Here is a 21,374-nt window from a genome sequence, read left to right as displayed (position 1 = left end):
GAATTTATCATAGCTATTTATTATTGTACCGATTCTGTGTTGTAAACGCTCTTATTTGTTCATGCTGTAGTTGGACGGGTGGCCTGCTGCTGCCTGGGCTCTGCTGTCATTCACATATGATGCCTTTGAGCGGGACCTTGTTGTCTGCAGGGTTCAGGGCTAAGTCCTCTCTCTTCATGCCGTTCGAGTGACAGGTGTTAGGCCGCTGTGTGATTTTTATTTATTTATTGTTGTTAGATGTCTCTGAATAGCAGCGTTTGTTCAAAATAAACCCAAGCAAAATGCTACCTCTATGTCTGTGCTATTTACGATATATTCTGAATGGTAGGCCTGTTGTCATTTGTTTTCTCCACTGAAAATTGGCCTTTATTCATTTATGTTACCCTTTTTGTTTTTGTCGGAAATGTCTAGTTAGTACAACGAAGGTATAAACTGAACAAATAATAATTAATAAACTTAATTGGTTTGTTGAATTTATAGAGGAACATACGGTTGCCTAAATATTACCGTAAATAATAATACATATTTTACTGTAGTATTATTTTAAACATATGTTCAAGCCTCTCAAATCCCATGCTGTTAAAGATACAAGTGCAAAACAAACGCTACTATTCCTACTACTACTACTACTACTACTACTACTACTAATAATAATAATAATAATAATAATAATAATAATAATAATAATAATAACAATAATAATAATAATAATAATAATAATAATAATAATAATAATAATAATAATAATAATAGTAATAATATACCTAGCAGTAATTATATACAAATGAATGATTTGTATAAAATTTTATAAAAATAGATCAGCCTGACCATCATAAACAGTTTTGCGCTGCCCTGTATGTTACAGTATGTATCCACCAGGGGGCAGTCTGGGTACAGTTGGATTTCACTATAAAGCTCTCCCCAACTCTTAAAACTACACTTTGGCTGCTTCCAAGCTGAGTATGACACCATGCTCTTTAAGAATAATCTATAGCACTCGTCCTGCAGCTCGATTTGCTGTATTCTCTCTCTAAAGTGAGCATAACGGAGACGCAAACATCAGCCGCCACTTTCACATCCTCGTCTTCAACAGAAGACAAACACGCAACAGTTTCCCAGGAGAATAGCTGCGGTCACAGCTTTTAGTTCACTGATGCCAGAGACCAGCATCCTGTTTCTCGAGAGCACTACAACACGACCGAAGGAGCCACTCTGAAACCTCACTTGGTACCCAGGAACAGGAAGCGCAGCAGCAGAGGCGCTCCAGTCTGCGGGAGAGGCGGACACGGTAGTTGTCTCCCAGTCTTTTCCCGATGGAGTCATCGAAATGAGCAGAACTGCCCCGGGACAAGCTTCAGACACCTTGAGAGGATTGTAAACTTTTCTTTTTTTCCCCTTCCCCAATAGAACATCAAAGCTGTTTCTGACATCTGTTCACCTGTGGAGGATGGAAAAGTGACGGTGAGTCTAAATCAGAGCTGAAGTTATAGCTGTGCAATCCACTCATAAGTTGAGCACTATTTTATATAACTTATTTACAGAAGTTACTATCTATCTATCTATCTATCTATCTATCTATCTATCTATCTATCTATCTATCTATCTATCTATCTATCTATCTATCTATCTATCTATCTATCTATCTATCTATCTATCTATCTATCTATCTATCTATCTATCTATCTATCTATCTATTAAATTTGTATGCTGCTGTTTTATTTTAATTAATGATTTTTTTTTATGTATTGATGCACCCTTTGTATCTCATATTGCCCACCATCACTGGTAGTAGAGTGGAGAGTGTTGATAAAAGATGCGACTGCTCTTTCAACAAAGGTTTTCACAAAGAGCCTAATGCTAAATTCACCCCTCACGACATTACATTATGGAATGTAATGGGGCATGGCTGCAATTACTAGCCCACACTCCATCTTAGATGACTTCCTGCTTGCTTGACTGTCAACAGTATTATTAGATTGGCGTCAATTAGAGATTAGACTGTCCTGTTTCCACACGGTCCAGAATGGGCAAACAGTGTATCCCAGCAGCATGTTCATAAAAAAAAAAAAAAAAAGATAAAATGATTTAGGAGAAGCATGTGGTCGACCACCCATCAGCAGCTCTTTCGCCAACGCCCTGGCTGAAAGAGACAGCTTCTGGAGTCGGTTTGGGCAAGCAGCAGGCCATAGCTACTTAAGGGCTTCAAGTGGGTTGCTCCCCTGAGACTCCACAAATATTGAGCTGTCGTCACTGTAACTGCAACTGTATTAAAGTTAAAACTCACCTTATTTCATTTTCTAATAAATAAGAGCCAGCGTACAGATGACTTACTCTGTTTTAGACACGGGATCAGGTGGTCTGTTGAAACACCCTAACTCTTCCCAGAAGTCACAACTATAATGTTAAATCATCGATCTCAGTCCAGAGGTTTTAAGAGTTTGCTTTTAAGAGATAATATCATTGTGTTTAATCTCTTTTCAGAGAAGGACGTTTTTTGTTTCTGTCCACAACCTTTGCCTGTAAATGATTCAGAGCTTAAATTGAAAATCCTGTTTATTTTTCTTATAACATTATTATTATTATTATTATTATTATTATTATTATTATTATTATTATTATTATTATTATTATTATTATTATTATTATTATTATTATTATTATTATTATTTGTTCTTCTTAGAACAGAAAATAAGTCCTCCCAGCATGATCATTAGTGGATGAAATACAAAAAATGCTAAGTAACCGACTGATTCCTCCCAAATACGTCATTATTCTTGTTTATTTTCAGTCTTTAGTTTCTCAAGCTGGCAAAATTATTTAAGAAATCCTGAGTATTTGAGTTAAAAATATGGAATCTGTTTAGGGTATATACTACATGTAAAGACATGATACTGCAGTTAATGTGATGATAATTTGATTGCACTGACTTTTCAGGTGTGGGCAAGAAGAGAAAGGGGAGTCATTGCATCTCATTTAATATTTTATAGGCACCTACAGAGCCTTGCAGAAGTATTCCACCCCCTTGGCAATTTTCGTCTCTTTTTATTTATTTATATATACTTATTTTGCCTCACCACCTGGAATTAAAACGTATTGTCTGAGATTTAACACCATTTCAGTTAGAGAACATGTCAACAACTTTGAAGATGTATGGTTTTTATTTTACACTGAAGCAGATAACAAACACAAAATAATGTAAAATGTCAGCCTTCATAACGATTCACATGGCCCAAAGTCAGTTCTTTGTAGAGCCTCCTTTTTGCAGCATTTATAGCTGCAAGTGGCTTTGGTGCCATGAGGAATTTTGCCCATTCCTCAAGGGAAAACTGCTCCAGATCCTTCGTAGTTTTATCTCGTGAACAGCAATTTCCAAATCTAACCACAGATTCTCAATTGCATAAAGGTCTGGATTTTGACTAGACCATTCCAACATATTTAAATTTTTCCCCTAACACCATTCGACTGTTACTTTAGCAGTGTGTTTCAGGTCATTGTCCTGTTAGAAGGTGAACCTCTGTCCCAGTCCCAAATTATAGGCAGACTAACACAGGTGTGACTCAAGAGTATCCCTGTATTTAGCACCAGCCATCTTTCCTTCCACTCGGAACAGTTTCCCAGTCCCTGCAGCTGAAAAACGTCCCCACAGCATGATGCTGCCACTACTATCTTTCTCTTCAGGGATGATGTTCATGGGGTGATGGGATGTGGTGGGTTTCCATCAGTCAGAGCCAGTAGCGGTTCTAGACCAAATTTACCAGGGGGGCCAGAGTCTGGCCAATGTTTTTTTTCATGGGGGCACTATAAAAAAGAATTAAACCAGGAAGAACTGGGCAAAATGTAATCGTTCGATATATTAAGTGAGCTACAGAGCCAAAGAGCCACTCTGGAACTTCAGGTTGCAGACCCCTGAAAACTGTGATCTGGGCTCAATACGGCTGAAGCTAAATGTGAAACACATAGATTATTTTAAAAATAAAATGTAAAGGTAAAAAATTAAAATGGGCCCAAGGTCAAATGACCAACAAGTTGCAATTTCTGTTTCAGCATATCTCATCATGAGAAACTGATTAAGTATTATGTCTTCAGTACAGTTCTACAGGGGCACTGGCCCCTGTTGGCCCCCCTCTAGAACCACCCATGGTCAGAGCATTCTCCTTGGTGGCTGAAAAGTAAACTTTGAGTCTCATCTGACCAGAGCACCATAGATTTGGGAAGTCGCTCACACGTTCTGAATGGATGGATCGATGGGGCATTCGGCTCATTGTGGTCCTCTGAACAGATCCTCTAGTCTCTGCTGTGGAGCTCTGCCACTCCTTCAGGGTCACCTTTGGTCTCTTTGCTGCCTCTCTGATTATGCCCTTCTCGCCCGGTCTGTGAGTTGTGGTGGGTGGCCCTCTCTTGGCAGGTTTGTTGTGATACCATGTGTTTTCCATTTCTAGATGGTGGTTTTGATGGTGCTCCAGGGGAACATAAAAAAAAAAAAAAGTGGATATTTTTGTATAACCCCACCCTGACTTGTACTTCTCAGTAACTCGTTTGGAGAGCTCCTTGATCTTCATGGTGTGAAGCGTCCTGCTTAGCGGTGTTGCAGACTCTGGGGCCTTTCAGAAAAAAAGCTGTTTATACCAGTAAATCACGTGACACCTAGATTGCTCTAATTATTTGTCTTTTAAGGTAATTGGTTACGACAATAACTTTTAGGGGCTGGATACATGCACACATGCCAATCTTCAGTTTATTTTTTAAAGTCTTTTTTGTTTTATCAATGTATATATTTCACTTCACCAATTTAGACTATTTTATGCTGAGAGATCACATGACCAAAAAATACAAACATTTAAATTACAGGTTGGAATGTAAACAAAATTGGGAAATTGTCAGGGGGTTGAATACTTTTGCAAAGCGCTGTAAACCCAAATCCATCCATTACTGCACACACTGATATTACAATGACAACTGTGGTTCACTATATTGTGCAGCTCTAGAAAACAGCTTTATATAATAGTAAGGCAGATCTATAAATACATACCAATTCAGAGAGCACAGCAGCTTTTATACGTCACCAAAATATACTGCATACTCTCATGTAGGCTGGTGTTTTCCACGTTTTTTTTTTTAAAGCACAGAGAAAATTAGGCTACAACCTGTTATGAGCTAACTTTTACCATACTGAAGCCACAAGAAGCATTCTGAGGTCAAACATAATCTCGAAGTTTACCATAATTGATGTGCATTAAATATTTAAGCAAAGCTTCTGTCTCCATTTGACCCCATGGGCTAAGGCCGGTGTCCATCATCACTTAAAGCACATCAGGACGCAGTTAGATTTATGACGCATAACAAATGTCACAGTGATTTAGTCTGTGCTGTGTCCCAACAATGAGTAGGTGGGAACAGATGTGTTTATGTCAGGTTCTTGAGCACAAGGTCATGATGCAGACAGGTTGCAGATAACATGAAGTGGGCCTATTTGAGGCTTCAAAGAGCCAGTTCATATCTCAAGCGAAGCGTAACGAATTGGTAACAGAAGGACAGAATAATGCATGCCTCTTTGGATGTCGCACACTTTAGGTTGACTTTAGGCAGGATGAGTTATTTTCTGTAAGCTTTGCATATAATCAACGGACACTTGGAAAGTGTGTATTGTTGCTTCCGTATTTTATTTGAATTTTTCTGGTTCTTATTCAGAATTAAAGTGCCTCATCCTCTATGCTGACTTCCAGCACGGAATACAAGGTGTGTACTGAGCCGAGTAGAGCCGGGCCAAATGGAGCCAGTGAAAAAGGGAGTCTAGATAATGACGTAGCTTCTGTTACCGCACTGTCTGGAAGCGTGTGGCTGTTTAATGCAAACAATATTTCTTCAACAGAAATATGCTGAATGGATCTAAGGATTAGGGCTGTGTGATTTATTTCAACCATAATTGTGATTGCTATTTAATTTTGACTTTTCTCTGCATTAACAACAAAAATGCCCTGTAGCTAAAGATGTTTGTAAACAAGGACTATTTAAAACAAGAATTTTAACTGTGTTTATTAATCTGAATATTCTTATTCAAGAGAATATCTCATTGAATTATTATCTTGAATAGGAGTATACAAGAGAATAGCTTGTTAAGTTGGATCCTTGCATTTCAATCCTTGTTAATCTGAATTCTCAAATTTGTCTGCTTCTACATGGGTGTGAGTTACACTTTAATCTTTAATATTCTATCTGTACAGCAGTTTGTGTCCAAAGGGGAACTACCTGCCATGTTTAGACACATTTAATGCAATCGTGCGATGATGTTCAAACTGTGGGATGTGAGGACGTGTCATGCTGAAGCAAAAAGCATCTTCCTTGCTGGTGTCTTAGTTCTTTATGTTAAATATATTGCACAATAACCACTCGTTTACAGGCGTTTAATTTTTGCGTTTAGGACCAATGTTTGCCCGTGATCACCAGACAGAAACTGTCTCAGTCTAGGATCTGCAGTGCAAGATGTAGTGCATTCATATTTAATACTGCATAACTCTTCCTAACACACCAGTCAGGCCTATTTGTAGGAAGGATCTTTTTCCCTCCCTTCCCGTTGTCAGGCGCCCCAAAAAAAAGAGGGAACAAAAAAAAAAAAGACTCATTCCATTTTGAGTGATGGTGGAGGGGTGCGGGAGTCTCACCTGGAATTGATCACTGTCATGTCAAATTTTAATTTCACCTCCAGATGACCAGATAATTGGATCTAATTTTACCGTAGCTGGTAGGAATTTATGCGCATTGCTGCCATTTCCAGGCTCTTTATAGCGTTCCGGAGACAGTGGGTGGATAAATACAGCTGTTCTGTGAAGGCCTAACAGGTTTATTAGAGAATATTAGCGAACAAACAGCTTCACGAGGACCAAGGGACACAGCAGAAAGGTCAGAGAGAAGGCTGTGGAGAGGTTCAGAGCAGATTTAGGTCATAAAACGATATCCTCAGCATAGGGCATCTCATTGAACTCGGTTTAATCCATCATCCAAAAATAGAAAAAGAGTATGTCACACCTACAATGACGTGGCTGTCTACCTAAACTGTCAGGGAAGGAAAGTAGGAACGTGAGAAGCAGCTAGGAGGCTCATGGGAACTCTGGAAGAGCTGCAGATATCCACAGTTAATGTGATAATCTGTTGACAGGAAAACTACTAGTTGTGCACTCAACTCTCGCACTTAATGTAAGACCGGCAAGCAGGATGTCTTCACTAAAAGGAAACCAGAAGAAGTCTCATTCGAAGTTTCACAAAAGCTTTATGGAGGTCCACAAAACATGTGGGAGAAGGTGCTTTGCTCAGATGAGAGCATTACTTAACTTTTTTTTGGACTCCCTGTTTAACACGATGTGTGGAAGAAAACTTGCGCCGCTCATCATTCTGAAAGCATCCTCCCAGGATGAAACAGGTGGGGTGGCAGCGTTGTGCAGCATCGGGATCTTCAGCATATTTGGAAGTTTGAGTTGATGGAAAGACAGACGCTAAACATGGTGAAGGTGTGACAAAAAAAAACACCCTGTTTAAAGCTGTTAAAGATGTGGAACTGGCAAAGGGGGACATCAACCCCGAACCTTGGTACAAAGGAACTGGTGGCATTAAAGTGCATGCATGTGTTAGAATGATGCAGCATCACATAAATGCCCTTAAAAAATATATGTCTAATATTTTTTTTAAAAATAAATACTACACAAGTTTATGGTGATATGACAAATGTGAGTTGGCTATTGTAAAGTGTTACCAATGTTTTAAGCATTTGAATGTTTTTGTGAGGTATTTGCTGGAAATAAAGATGACATGCATGTATTAAATCTGTTATTCTGTTGTTTTTCTTATGCAGACTTTTCCCATATTCGAGGCTAGCTGTTCTTCTTGAAGGTGCAGGATGAAAAGATGGCACAAAACCTTGTACCACCAGGTCCTGACTGCTTCCATCGCCTCACCCGGGAGTCGCTCAAAGCCATTGAGAAACGGATCGCTAAGGAGAAAGCCAAGAAGCTCAGCGATGAAGAGAAAACATCCAAGGACAGGGTTAAGGTCAAACCGAGCCGCGATCTGGAGGCAGGAAAGTGTCTCCCCCTTTTGTATGACATTCCTGCAGGCCTGGTGTTGAAAGCGCTTGAAGACCTGGATCCCTATTACTCCAATCAGAAAGTAGGTTCCATTAATTTCAGGCTTTAATTGCTCTGGAGAAAATATAGACATGTTCCTTTAAGTTTTGTTTCTGAAGACCTCTGCAGTTTAACTAAAAATGAAAAGATATATATTTTTAATATTGTCTGTTTCAGTATCATATTTTTTTAGATATTCTGGCCACTGTCAGCAAAACTATGAACAGTAAAACACAGAAAATTAATGATTCACAGAAAATCTGATAAAATCTGAACTTAGATAATGTATAGGCTTCATACCAGCAAGCTGATTTTATTGTAAGGATTATGTTTGTCTCATCTGAGACTAACATTCTAGCTTTTGAGCTAAATGTGCTTTTAGGGAAACAACAACCATTTAAAACGATTTTTAGGATTTTTATAAACAGTGAGGTGTACAAATCTTCCAGATAATACTGTATGATAACAATTTCTTTTCTTTTTTTTTTTTTTTTTTGTACAGACATTTATAGTAATAAACACCAAGAAGCTCATTTACCGATTCAACGCTGCTCCTGCCTTGTATCTTCTGACCCCCTTCAATCCCATTCGGAAGCTGTCATTCAAAGTCCTGGTGCACCCATATCCTTTCAAGTGATGGTGCTGTGAGTGATGAAACACATATTCTGATCCCCAAAGGGCATAATGGAGTACAAGTAAAATATTATTCCAAAATATCAGAATAGCACAAATGAAGTATTTAAAACAGCATGTATACAAGGGTACCCAAAATAAGTTCAGCAAAAACAAACATGTAAGTTGTTCTCCATGCTTTGGTGTTTGTAGAAATGTAAGGCTGGTCAGCACTGAAGTACAGCAAGCTGAAACAAGAATTTGGAAAAGTAGCATTTAGGAAAAGTAGCATTTTAAAGCCATGGCTTCGAAAGCCAGATTAACATTTAAACTCGGTTCATTGATTTTTACCATGTGGTAACCATTTAGTTTAGTACCATTATATTGGTAACTTTTCTTATTGGTATTTAGTAATATGTTTCTTAAATATTGGCTGTCCAGTCGGGTCTGATTTTTCCATCAGATGTGGCATCTAATGGAAAAAAAGGGTTGGTTGTATCATGGAAGATGCAGGACAAGGTTGGGTTTATACATTCAGAAGGTGAATAGAAGGTGAATTTTTCATACAAACCCCCTGATACACACCAGTCTTATTTATTTCTTCTGAGGCCTTTTTTATGCTTCTCATAAACCTTTAAGACAATTTGCCTCTTGTGACTCTCAGCCATTTTCAAAGTATACAGTGAAGCAGTGGCGAAAGCATTATAATGTTAGCCTTCAATCATCTAATATGATACCTAAAAGTTTATTCAATATTTCAAAAATACCCCCTCTTAGTTCAAAAGAAGCAGGCTGTTGTACTGTGCTTTGTGTTTCTGATTTTTCTCTTCTTTTTCTCAATTAAATCAATGTAAAACAAATCTAAACGTAATTATGATAAATCCTAAATTATATACAGGTAATTGTACTGAAGAGAAAATATTTTTTCTATACAAAGAATATTGTTGCTTATTTAAAAGTGATGGAATCCTTGAGATTGTTGTGTACAATTTTTTTTATATATATAATTGATTTAATTGAGCTGTTTTGGATTAACATTTTTGATTCTGTTCACTGATTTTCTGTAGTATTCAAGCCACCGTTGGTAAGGTCTCAACTCTTCACCTCATAAGTTAGTTTATTTGGTATTTTTAAGGATTTTACATGAATATTATTCACCATTTGTTTAGCATACATGTGCTTTGTGTGTCTCTGTGACATTGAATTTTAGGATTCAAGCCAGAATTGTTATAACTTTTGTGTCACATCTTGAAATCAAAAGTTGTTGTAAAAAGCTAATTGGGTTCTAGCCCTAATAGTTCCTTGAAGTTATATAATGTATTGTTTCTGCAAGATAGTTTAATTTCTTTGGAGATCTAATCAACTTTCATATAAAGGCAAACTGTTTTAAGTTACACCTTACAACGAGAATTCGAGTAACATTACAAAACATACTACTGCTGAAACATGATTATGAACTTCCTTGACATCGGGCTTTAAGCTGTTCAGCATGCTGATCATGTGCACTATCCTCATCAACTGTGGCTTCATGACTCTCCATAACCCGCCTGACTGGGCAAAGACAGTAGAGTCAGTTTTTTATTCAATCATTAAATAATTCATATATGGTTGGTCATGGATTTTGCTTGTTGAAATAGTATCCCAACAAAAGATTGTTTTTTGTTTTGTTTTGTTTTTTCCCACAGGTACACATTTACTGCAATCTACACCTTTGAGTTCATAGTAAAGGTTTTAGCAAGAGGATTCTGCATAGGGAAGTTCACATTTTTGAGAGATCCCTGGAACTGGCTGGACTTCTGTGTCATTGTCTTGGCGTAAGCACAACATTTGAGCAAATTATCTTAAGCAACCTTCAAACACAGTTATTGTTTTTTTTTATTATTATTCTGAGCTCTTTGGAACGTTTGCTATATTTTGGTGAGCTTCTGAAAGCTAAGAAGAATACAATTCATATTTTATTATCAAGTTTTTATTGTCTGTTAATTCCTGACAAATCTTAAATCTTCTTCTAATTAAACAAGATGGTGCTTCATATTTTTGTTGTAGGTAAAATATTACAAAAATATTACAAAAATATCACTTTATTACTATTTATTTTCCAAATACTAATGTTATTTTGTGATCAAATCAAAAAACAACTATACATTTTTTTTCAGGTATGTAACCGAGTTTGCAAGCATTGGAAATCTTTCAGTTCTTCGCACATTCAGGGTGTTGAGAACATTAAAAGCGATTTCAGTAATCCCAGGTAAGCAGCAGAAAAAAGTGCGTGGGAGTCTGCCTCTGTAGTTTCCCCCTTCCTTTTAAACTGATCCCAGTTTCTGCTTTTTTGTCACATCTAAATATTTCAGATCATCATAATAATTTTAATATCACACAAAGATTTGACTAATCCTAATCCTAAAATGAATTTCCATGCTCATAGACATTCAGAGCTTTCACGTCTTCCGCCAGGATCCGAGCACCAAATAACCTTTTCTATTTTATGTCAATAAATCTCTGTAATTGCCTCGTTTTGTCTGTGCGTGTCTCTTCAGATTTAAAAATATTCACACAGGACCAGGTTGGATTTGGTATCTTTTTCCCCTTAGTACATAAAATCAGCATCAAAAATATATTTCTTACTTATGTTATCTCTGTTCTACATTACAATTAGTTTGATCATTTGAAATAAATGTGACAACAAAGCAAAAATAGTAAAAACGTTTCCATGGCTCTGTAAATCCAGGTTATATGAATGACACAGCATTGAATGTATGCGTACAGTACCTTATGTGTGGTACTCTGATACTTGGAATAAAGATAATATTAAGATGAATAGAAAAAAGACATGTAAACATAAGTTGACAAGGTCTGGTAATATAAAGTAGATTTAACTGAAAATGTTGACATGATTTTTTTGTTTTGTTTCGCAGGTCTGAAGACAATTGTCGGTGCATTATTCCAGTCAGTAAAGAAGCTCGCTGATGTTATGATCCTGACTGTTTTCTGCTTGAGCATCTTTGCACTTGTAGCATTACAGCTGTACATGGGAAATTTAAGGAACAAGTGCATAGTGGAACCAGATAATATTTCTGCGCTTACTGACAGTGAATTGAAGGAATACATAAATAACCAGAGTGAGTGTTCAATTGTCTGTTTGTTACTTGTGTTGAACCATGACTTTAGGGAAAATAAATGTATATAGATTTGATTTAACAATTGTTTGTTATTTTCTTACATATATTAGACATATTTCAGTATAATGGAGTAAAAGTATGCTTCTGTTGTATTCTTCATGTGAATCACCAGCTTAATCATAGGATACATTGATTTGTTCGTATAACGATAGTGTTTGTCACAATACGATTTCTGTTAAATTCTATATACTATGCAATATCATCTGCCCATCTAACAATTATTTATATTGATATCAGCTCACAAATAAAACGAAACAAAAAACAAATATGAAATATGCTATATGCTATGAAATATGAAATATGAAAGAATTTTATTTCTAAGCTTTTACAGGCATCAAGTATTTAAATCCAAACATTAAAACAGCACTCTTCTTCTTCTAATAATAATAATAATAATAATAATAATAACAATAGTCCTGGGGTCCGTTCTTCGTACATCGCTAACTCAGTTAGCTGGATTTGATTGTTGACGATTTGGCATGATCTTGGATCGTTTGGTTCTTCGAAACTCATCCTGCACTTGTTGTCATAGCAACATGTGCGCAAGCTTGAACCTGCTCGAGAGCAGTCTTATTTCATGTAAACAGGATTAGATCGCAGCTGTATAAATGGTGAAGATAGGGAAGTCTGTGCAGCCAGTGCATTTGGACGGGACAGAATTGTGGAACACAATTTTTAAATGTTTAATAAAAGACGAAACAAATAATGCTTAGTTCCTGTCGTTTTATTTTAAAAAAATATTTATAAAGAAGAGACATAAAGTCATCTTTTGCCTACAATAAGAGATAGTTATGTACAGTCAGCAATACTGCTATGTGTCAAATGGTGTATTAGAACTTACTCTGAAGGTCCTTTTGAAGCAACTCGATCTGTAGTGCAATTTTTCAAGTTGTGGAGTTCAATTTCTCCTCTTAATTTGTGTTTTTTTTTTTCAGGTCAAAATACTAAATTTTTTGTTGAAGATGCCGTTTATATAGGGAACAGATGGCACCCTGTGTCATTCTGTGAAAGAAAAAGAAAGGGTGAAACATGCCTCATGCAACAAGAGTAAAAAGAACCTGTTTTTTTTTTCAGCCTTTTTTTTAGTGGGTTTTATAAACAGACAAGCACATCATTTAACAGTGGCTTTTAAAAAAGAGGAAGAAATTGCTTTTTAAAATACAGTATAATAATTAAAGGCTACCATTTTGTAGAATATTCTTGTATTTCACTTTTTTCCCCATGTTGTAGTGGATCCCGTGGAGGCTCTGATATAAAAGAACAAAGTAAATGTGAAATTATTAAAATGCAAAAATACATACTGTAGAAAGTGATAGAAACATCTACCATGGACAGTATTTACGCATTAATTTGTCTGCTGCTGTTTGCCAGCCCTCTCTCCTGGCTTTAGCAGACTCTGAGGTGTTACCTGTCATTTTAATTAATGACTCAAATTCGACATAACCTTCCATTAAAAGCTCGTGTTCTGCTTGGGAGAAAAACTGTGGCCGTTCTTTGGCCATGCTGACCAGCCAATAGCAGCACTGCTGATCATTGTTTCTACTATCGATACATTTCCCCTTTTAAACCAACGCATGAACGCGTTGGTTTTAAAAAATATGTTATTTGTTATGAGACAAGCTGCACTGCCTTTCCTGTCAGCTTTTAAGTCTTTTGCTGGCTCCACATAAATCCAATTTTCCAAATTATAGGGCTTTTTCGCGCTTCACTTCCAGATTTTATCCCATCTCCCCTTGAGTTCAACCACCAAAGTCAGTCTGCATTCCAACACAGCCAGCTTTTCGGCTTCGCTCCATTCACCTGCCAGGTTTGCCCGTTCACAGCCAGAGTGAGCGCGTCATGCAGCCGGCAGCCTGATCAAGGCCAAATGGCAGCGACATCCGCTGTATTTGCCGATACTTCAAAAATCCACAAAAACCAATAAGTAGAGATCCCAGTATCCTTAATCCAATGTGAAAATTTCAAACGTCCAGGAATGACAAGGTCGAAAGACACACCGTTTTCCTCCAGGAATTTAGGGTGTATCTCACAAAATAAGTCAAATCAGGACCGGACGGGTCCCCCTTCCGTTGCCTACCCGTCGAAAAAAATTTATCAATAGTATTGAGAGACCAGCTTACCAGATCCATGTTTTTCAGAGTTTGGTTGATATGAAGAAAGTGCTCAGAAGACAAGACATAGCAAAGCAAAGCAGGAGAGGGGGGGGTGGGGGGGGTAAAAGCTGCAGAGAGAGAAAAGACACGACCGACCTCGGAGAGAGACAGAGAGAGAGAGACAGGTGTGTTCGAAGAACCCAATTAGCCGGATCATGATTAGCCGGATGAAATCATCTTGGATGTGTCATTTGATCTCAGATGTTTTAAGCAACGTACGAAGAACGGGCCCCTGGACAGACTGGTGTCCTGTCCTGGGTGTACCTCGCCTCTCGCCCATTGTCAGCTGGAGATAGGCACCAGCACCCCTCGTGACCTCAAGCGTGTTAGAAAATGGATGGATGGGTAATAATAATAACAATAATAATAATAACAACAATAATAATAATAATAATAATAATAATATTTAATAGGGCTTGGGCGTCATGACGTATTACTTTGTGTGGCCGCCATATTGAATGCCCCGCCGCCGCTACTCAGACTACTGCCTATGACTACCGCGTACTGTACTCCCTCTCTCACCCGTGTTTTAATTTGATTAATTTTACCTTAACTTGATTTCAACCATGGTAAACCGTTGCTGTGTTGTGGGCTGTAACAGCGCAACACATGATCGCCATGGGAAAAACATAGAAAATGGGTTAACTTTCCACCGCTTTCCTACCTGGAGGCGGAACCACGGAGAACAAGTGTCAGAGATAACAAAGAGTCGTCGGCTCGCTTGGATCGCGGCTTTAAGACTACCGATCATAACTTTCCACAGTATCCCGATGTCAATGAGAGTGTGTTCCCTGCATTTTCATTCTGGTAAGTTAAAGATGCACGGTTTTATTTTATAGCCTACATTGTTTCTTTCCTTCAGCCGCGACACCACATACATGCACATGAATACTAAAACGGCAGCGGGAAAAGGCTCAAATACGCGAGAAACCCGGAGGATTTAGGGAGGGTTGGCAGTTAATGTTACTAACTAAACCTTTGAAACACATAGCAGCTAGTTAAAAGTACATTACATGCGTGAGTGGTTGTTAGCGCTAACGGTTAGCAGGTGCCAGAGCCCGTCTGAGCACAGCTTACCTTTGTGCAAATTACTGTGTTCCCACTGTTTGCTGGCTTTATGATCTGCAGCTCCTGAACCCATCCATCCGTAAACTACACATGAGACTCCAAGGACTTGTAGCTTTGGAACTGTTCTGAAGTATAGGCGCTCACACCACAAACTAGGTAGCCGAAGACGTCCGATATGCAAAACAGTGGCAACAAGTGGTCGTCGGCGCTCCATAATAATGCTGATTTTGTCAACATACCGGTCCCTGGCTTCTCTATTTAATGTGTCCCTGTAAATTTCAGATCCTTTTCGGGATTTTTACATATTTTTACTATCTATTCTTTCTCAACTCTACTTCTACGTCTCTTCGTTCAATGTTATGTCAGAGGTATTTTAACGTTGCGTTGCCATCAACATGGCCGCCACGTCCCACAATGCAACGCGGATCCCAAGCCCTATAATAAAGTCTTGTGCCTTATGAATTTCAAAATAAAGGCATTTCTTAAAGGTGACAATATAGTCCGATACTTTCATTTTGCATCAGTGTAACTGGATCTCTAATCAATTAATCGATGAACCAATGTGGACTGATGTTTTATTTCATCCCTAACCTAGACCAGGGGTCCGTTCTTTGTACGTCGCTAACTCAGTTAGCAGGATTTCATTGTTGACGATTTGGCATGATCTTGGATCGTTTGGTTCTTCGAAAGACATCCCGCACTTGTTGTCATAGCAACATGTGCGCCAGCTTAAGCCTGCTCGAGAGCAGGCTTATTTCATGTAAACAGGATTAGATCACCGCTGTATAAGCGGAGGAGATGGGAAGTCCGCCGTAGCCATGTCCATTTTTACGACTGCAACTTGTTGCGGAAGGTGCAAGAATAATTTGCAGAGTTTTTCGAATTAATCACGTATTGCGCAATAGACAGGATCCTTTAATGCAGCGCGACAGTGTAGAGATTTTTTTCTTGGTGGCTGTTATAAACAGACAAACACATAATTTAAGAGTGGCTTTTAAAGAGGAAAAAGTTGTGTTGGAGCCATAAATCTAAAATATTTAAGTTATTTGTATGATGGTTTGCTTTTTATTTTTATCCTATTCAGTAAGAAGATTTGTTCAGGCTATTTTATTGTGAAGTTTAGTTTACTTTGAAAGGCTTGTTTCCTGTCGAGCCGTATATTGTATTAGAAAAAACTATGGACTGATTATCTAGACACGGAGCAATACAGTTTTACCGTGTAATCTGTGGATGACTTGGAAAAGGAACATTTTCATTTTTTATGGATAAAGATTTTTTTTGGTAAAATTCCCAGTTTGCACGTGTCCTTTACTTCCCGTGTCTAAGGAATGACACAGAAATTTGGATCTCTTGACATAACAAGTGCCTTTTTAAAATAAAGTATAATAATTAAAGGCTACCATTTTGTAGAATATTCTTGTATTTCACTTTTACTTGTCCCCATGTTCTAGTGGGTCCCGTGGAGGCTCTGATATAAAAGAACAAAGTAAATATGAAATTATTAAAATGCAAAATTTCATACTGTAGAAAGTGATAGAAACATCTACCATGGACAATATTTATGCATTAATTTGTCTGCTGCTTTTGCCAGCTCTCTCTCCTGGCTTTAGCAGATTTTGAGGTGTTACCTGTCGTTTTAATTAATGACTCAAATTTGGCATAACCTTCCATTAAAGCTCGTGTTCTGCTGGGAGAAAAACTGTGGCCGTTCTTTGGCCATGCTGAACAGCCAATAGCAGCGCTGCTGATCAATGTTTCTACTATCGATACATTTCCCCTTTTAAACAAACGCATGAACGCGCAGTTGTCTCAGATAACTCAATCCAGCCATACTAATCATAAACAACAGGTGTGTTCGAAGAACCCAATTAGCCGGATCATGATTAGCCGGATGAAATCATCTTGGATGTGTCATTTGATCTCGGATACTTTAAGCAACGTTGTGAAATAAAGTTGTTAAACTGTTTTTTTGAAGATTGAAGAGTTATGGTAAATTTGATAGCCAGAAACATTGGGAATATAACATTGTTGATATAACATATATATAACATTGTTATATTCAATGTTATTGAATATAACTAATTTATATATGTATATATATATGTATATATATATATATATATATATATATATATATATATATATATATATATATATATATATATATAGAATAGAGATAGATAGATAGATAGATAGATAGATAGATAGATAGATAGATAGATAGATAGATAGATAGATAGATAGATAGATAGATAGATAGATAGATAGATAGATAGATAGATAGATAGATTAACTTTATATGTTAGATTATTTTCTCATTCAATACTTTTATTCACAACTCCTGTGATCACTAACACTGATTAATTTTATTTTATTTGCAGATAATCAGTATTTCCTTCCAGGGCAAAAAGATGCTTTGCTTTGTGGAAACGCCAGCCTTGCTGGGTAAGAATATTAGCCTTGAGCTGCTACAATCCTACCTGGTACAATACTGTGTTAAAGCTGTGATAGTGATCACACAGAGAAAAAAGAAAAAGATAAAATAGGTCATTTTATGCTTAACATACTTCCTCTGTACTGCAGGCACTGCCCAGAGAAGTATATATGTTTAAAAGGTGGAGATAACCCGGACTATGGCTACACAAGTTTTGACAACTTCGGTTGGGCCTTCCTTTCTCTGTTTAGACTGATGACACAGGATTACTGGGAACGCCTTTATCAGCAGGTAAGCAATGCAAAATGTAATTGGAGCATGGAATTCATCTCAGTTTGGCTCTGGTACGGCTTTATATACTGAATTTTTAAGGTTATTTATTCAAATATAACAGTGAGGTCCAATTTTTGGTTTTATTCTGCTGTTTAAAATTGATTATAGGGGACATAGTCATTTTTTTAATTTTGTAGTAATCTATTTATGTTTTCAATTTTAAATTATTCCAATCTTTTGATTTTTTAAAAATAAGATTGAGTAATCTAAGAATCTTCTTGAGCGTTTTTGGCTCATCATAACAAGAGTAAATTGGGTAAAAGATCCTGTTCAAATAAACCTTTAAAAGCAGAACAGGTTTGTCTTAGACTGTGGAACATGGGCAGTTCCAATGTGGTTCAGGTAAACAGTTCTTAAAAGTTTTTTTGAAATCAATTGTTGGAAACCAAATTGATGAGCTTCATAATAACAATGGGTAAAAACAAATATCTCCTATAATAAAGCTCCTATATATGGAGGTAACATTACCTGTGACAATAAACCTGGTTCAGTGCCAGTGAGTTTACTTATATTACACAGGTAATTTAAATAGACATTCATTTAGAATGTCAGTGGTGATAACAATGGTGATCACCGCTGACATTCACATGTGTAGCATTCACATTCTGTTTCTGTATTATTTGTTTCTTTTTAAATAATGATTTGAAAATAGACCTTAAAATAACCAATTATGAATACCTTACTTATTTATGTTAAATTCATTTGATTGAAAAATACAATTTTTGTTTTCTTGACAAATATACAAAATGTCCTTTTTCACCCTAAATGTTTGATGGAAACAGCAAACAAGTAGAGAATTTTTCTCCCCCCCCCCCCCCCCCCCCCCCCAAATCAGATTTGTATGGGGCTTATTGAAACTGCTATTTATTTACAGTAATAATGATTACTTTGGCAACAGCAAAAGCTAAAAACAACAACAACAAAAAAACAATACACAAAATTGGCTATTTCTTAATTAGAATTATGCATTTTATGTAATTCCAAACTACATGAAGTGTTCACTAGTAAGGACATTTTAAATAATAAATAGATTAACTGTAAAATACCTAATATAGTTGATATGAAGTATTTACGGCAAAATCTAGTTAACAACTTTTTCTCCAATATTTCCAGACATTGCGAGCAGCTGGGAAACCCCACATGGTCTTTTTTGTCCTGGTTATCTTCCTTGGTTCCTTCTACTTGGTGAATTTGATTTTGGCCGTAGTAGCTATGGCCTATGAGGAGCAGTGCCAGGTCAACCAGAAGAAAGCTCTGGAGAGAGAGGAAGAATATAATGCAGCAATGGAGCAGCTAAGACGTCAGCAAGAGGATGTTCAGGTACACATCTTCCTTAATTGTTTTTATCAAAAGTTTGAAAGCTCCCTAAATTTATGTTTTTACATTAGAGTGCAAACTAACAAAGCAGAAAAAGAACTTTTGTAACTTGAAATGCTTTTTATATGAAAATGATATTATGATGTATATATTAATGATTTCCACTTTAATTTAATTCAATTTAACTTTCTTTTGTGGACTTTTTTTTAAACCACACATGGGTGAGCATTATACTTACACTGTTATATATATGCACATCACATTTGCCCAGTAACAACTCCGCAATACCAATAATTTTGAAAGATGACAACGTCCTGGAAGCTTAATTTCTTCATGCTTCACTCGAGAAACACAGAGTAGAACAGCTTACACGTTGGTTGAAATGTAGAGGCCTCAAATGAGCATAAAGAAAGCAGTATTAGTAAAAAGGTAGCTGTTCTCTCCTCTCACATATGGATAAAACGTGAGGAAGAAATGAGCTGTATCCCCATAGAATTACAGCTAATACTAAGCAACAATATATGTATTATTACAGGCCTACAGTTAGGCCCAGAAATATTTGAACAGAGCCATGGGACCCACCCAAATGCACCCCACCCAGAACCCTCAATGCCTAAATACGAATGGGGACAGAGCAAGTCACTAGGAGAGAAGCCTACACTATCAGCCCCCCTCACAGGTGCCTTTACCCCTCCCCCAATTCTTGCCTTACAAGTTGTGTGTTATATAAACAGCCTACCCAGTTAAAAAGTTGATAAAATACGTCCACAAATGCTCAAAATAAAATTACATTCATGACCAAAATAAACGTCTGTCTATAACTACTTGTCAATGTCCTACGCGCTAATAATTGTTTGGCCTTTAGAATAACTATATCGTCTTGTTTGGCTCAGGATTCTTCGGCCAGTAACAATGCAATAGTATATCTTGTTTTTCCTTGTTATAGGGATGATGTTTACTTATGTGGTGGTCAATTATAATGGCACAGTTTTATGCATTGTTCCACTAACATCAAGTCTTCCAATGCAGATGAGCCACGTTGACACGTCTAATGCAAATATTGTCATCTGTTTATTTCAACTGTGCTGCTTTTTTTTTCCTCATCAAGGCAATAGCAAGAGCAGCTTCATTAGCCAAGAAACAGGTTTTGGATAAAGGTGGTGGAACTGAGAGTTCCTCTGAAGCTTCTAAGCTGAACTCCAAAAGCGCAAAAGAGCGGCGCAACAGAAGAAAAAAAAAAGAGGGGGAAGAAAAAGGAGCCAGGGAGATTCCTCATTCAGATTCACTGGACAGCTTAGCAGGAGCTCGTTTCCACTACCCTATGGATGCACACCCGCTCAGCCATGGCAGGAAATGTTCAGCTACGCACCAGGTGCAGTACTATGCATTATTATCTTAAAAAGTTGTTGTTAATCATTTAAAATATGCATTATATACACTTCAGTCTTTCTTTAAGATGTTTTTTTAATATCATTAGTATCTTTAACCATTCAGGACAGCTCAAATGTTTTTAATGTCAGTTTACTTTAAACCTTAATGACAATGTTTTTAAAGTTTAACTAATGTTGCCATTTGTGTCTTTCTTTGTGAAATAATGCAGTGTATCAAACAATAACAGTAAAATCTACAACTTCAAAATTTTAAGAAGAAAACACGCAATTACTGTCTTGGATTATTTGGCCTATATAGAAAGGATAATTCATATATTTTGAATTCATATATTTTTCCTGTCAATGAATCTACCCCTTTATAACAATGTTTCTAAGATTAAAAAAAGGCAGTAAAAATTAGGGGCCAGATTTGTTTCATTACCATTAAGGTCTTTGAATGACAACATTTCTTCATCTGTTGGACACCAGCAATTTCTCTTTCTTACTGAGCTCTAAACAGATTGTGTCATCACTTGCATATCTTGATCACCATCTTCATCATCATATCATCATCTTCATCTCCAATATCATCATCAGCATCATTTCTATCTCATTGTGTTCTTCTCCTTTAGTCTCTTTTGTTGTCATCATCCGTCGTATTTAAAACAAATAATCATTCATGTTATCACTATGACCATCATTATCTTTTTCTTCATCATTAGCCCAACTCTTATTGTGATGACATTCTTTAAATGTGTCATTCATCACCACCACATAGATTTCAATTGTTTTTA

The 21,374-nt window shown here is 36.9% G+C and overlaps 1 protein-coding gene across 2 annotated transcripts in view; it reads left to right on the top strand.

Moving 5' to 3' along the window:
- The first annotated feature begins 1,180 nt into the window (after positions 1-1,180).
- Positions 1,181-21,374, top strand: part of scn1laa (sodium channel, voltage-gated, type I-like, alpha) — a 53,917-nt gene continuing 33,723 nt past the window's right edge. Inside the window, exons 1-12 of one of the 2 annotated variants that reach the window (XM_036139397.1) lie at positions 1,181-1,288; positions 1,408-1,461; positions 7,844-8,157; positions 8,617-8,735; positions 10,206-10,295; positions 10,412-10,540; positions 10,883-10,974; positions 11,642-11,845; positions 17,508-17,571; positions 17,710-17,851; positions 19,007-19,213; positions 20,319-20,582. In XM_036139397.1, coding sequence (XP_035995290.1) covers positions 7,897-8,157; positions 8,617-8,735; positions 10,206-10,295; positions 10,412-10,540; positions 10,883-10,974; positions 11,642-11,845; positions 17,508-17,571; positions 17,710-17,851; positions 19,007-19,213; positions 20,319-20,582 — 1,572 coding nt within the window. In that variant the 5' untranslated portion in view covers positions 1,181-1,288; positions 1,408-1,461; positions 7,844-7,896. Of the gene's footprint in view, positions 1,462-7,843; positions 8,158-8,616; positions 8,736-10,205; positions 10,296-10,411; positions 10,541-10,882; positions 10,975-11,641; positions 11,846-17,507; positions 17,572-17,709; positions 17,852-19,006; positions 19,214-20,318; positions 20,583-21,374 lie in introns of both variants that reach the window. The other variant, XM_036139399.1, reaches the window with a different exon arrangement.

This window comes from Fundulus heteroclitus, chromosome 7, assembly GCF_011125445.2.
Source record: "Fundulus heteroclitus isolate FHET01 chromosome 7, MU-UCD_Fhet_4.1, whole genome shotgun sequence".
Taxonomy (NCBI): Eukaryota; Metazoa; Chordata; class Actinopteri; order Cyprinodontiformes; family Fundulidae; genus Fundulus; species Fundulus heteroclitus.
Note: the sequence above shows the minus strand (reverse complement) of the source record. Positions and strands in the feature narration are given on the sequence as shown.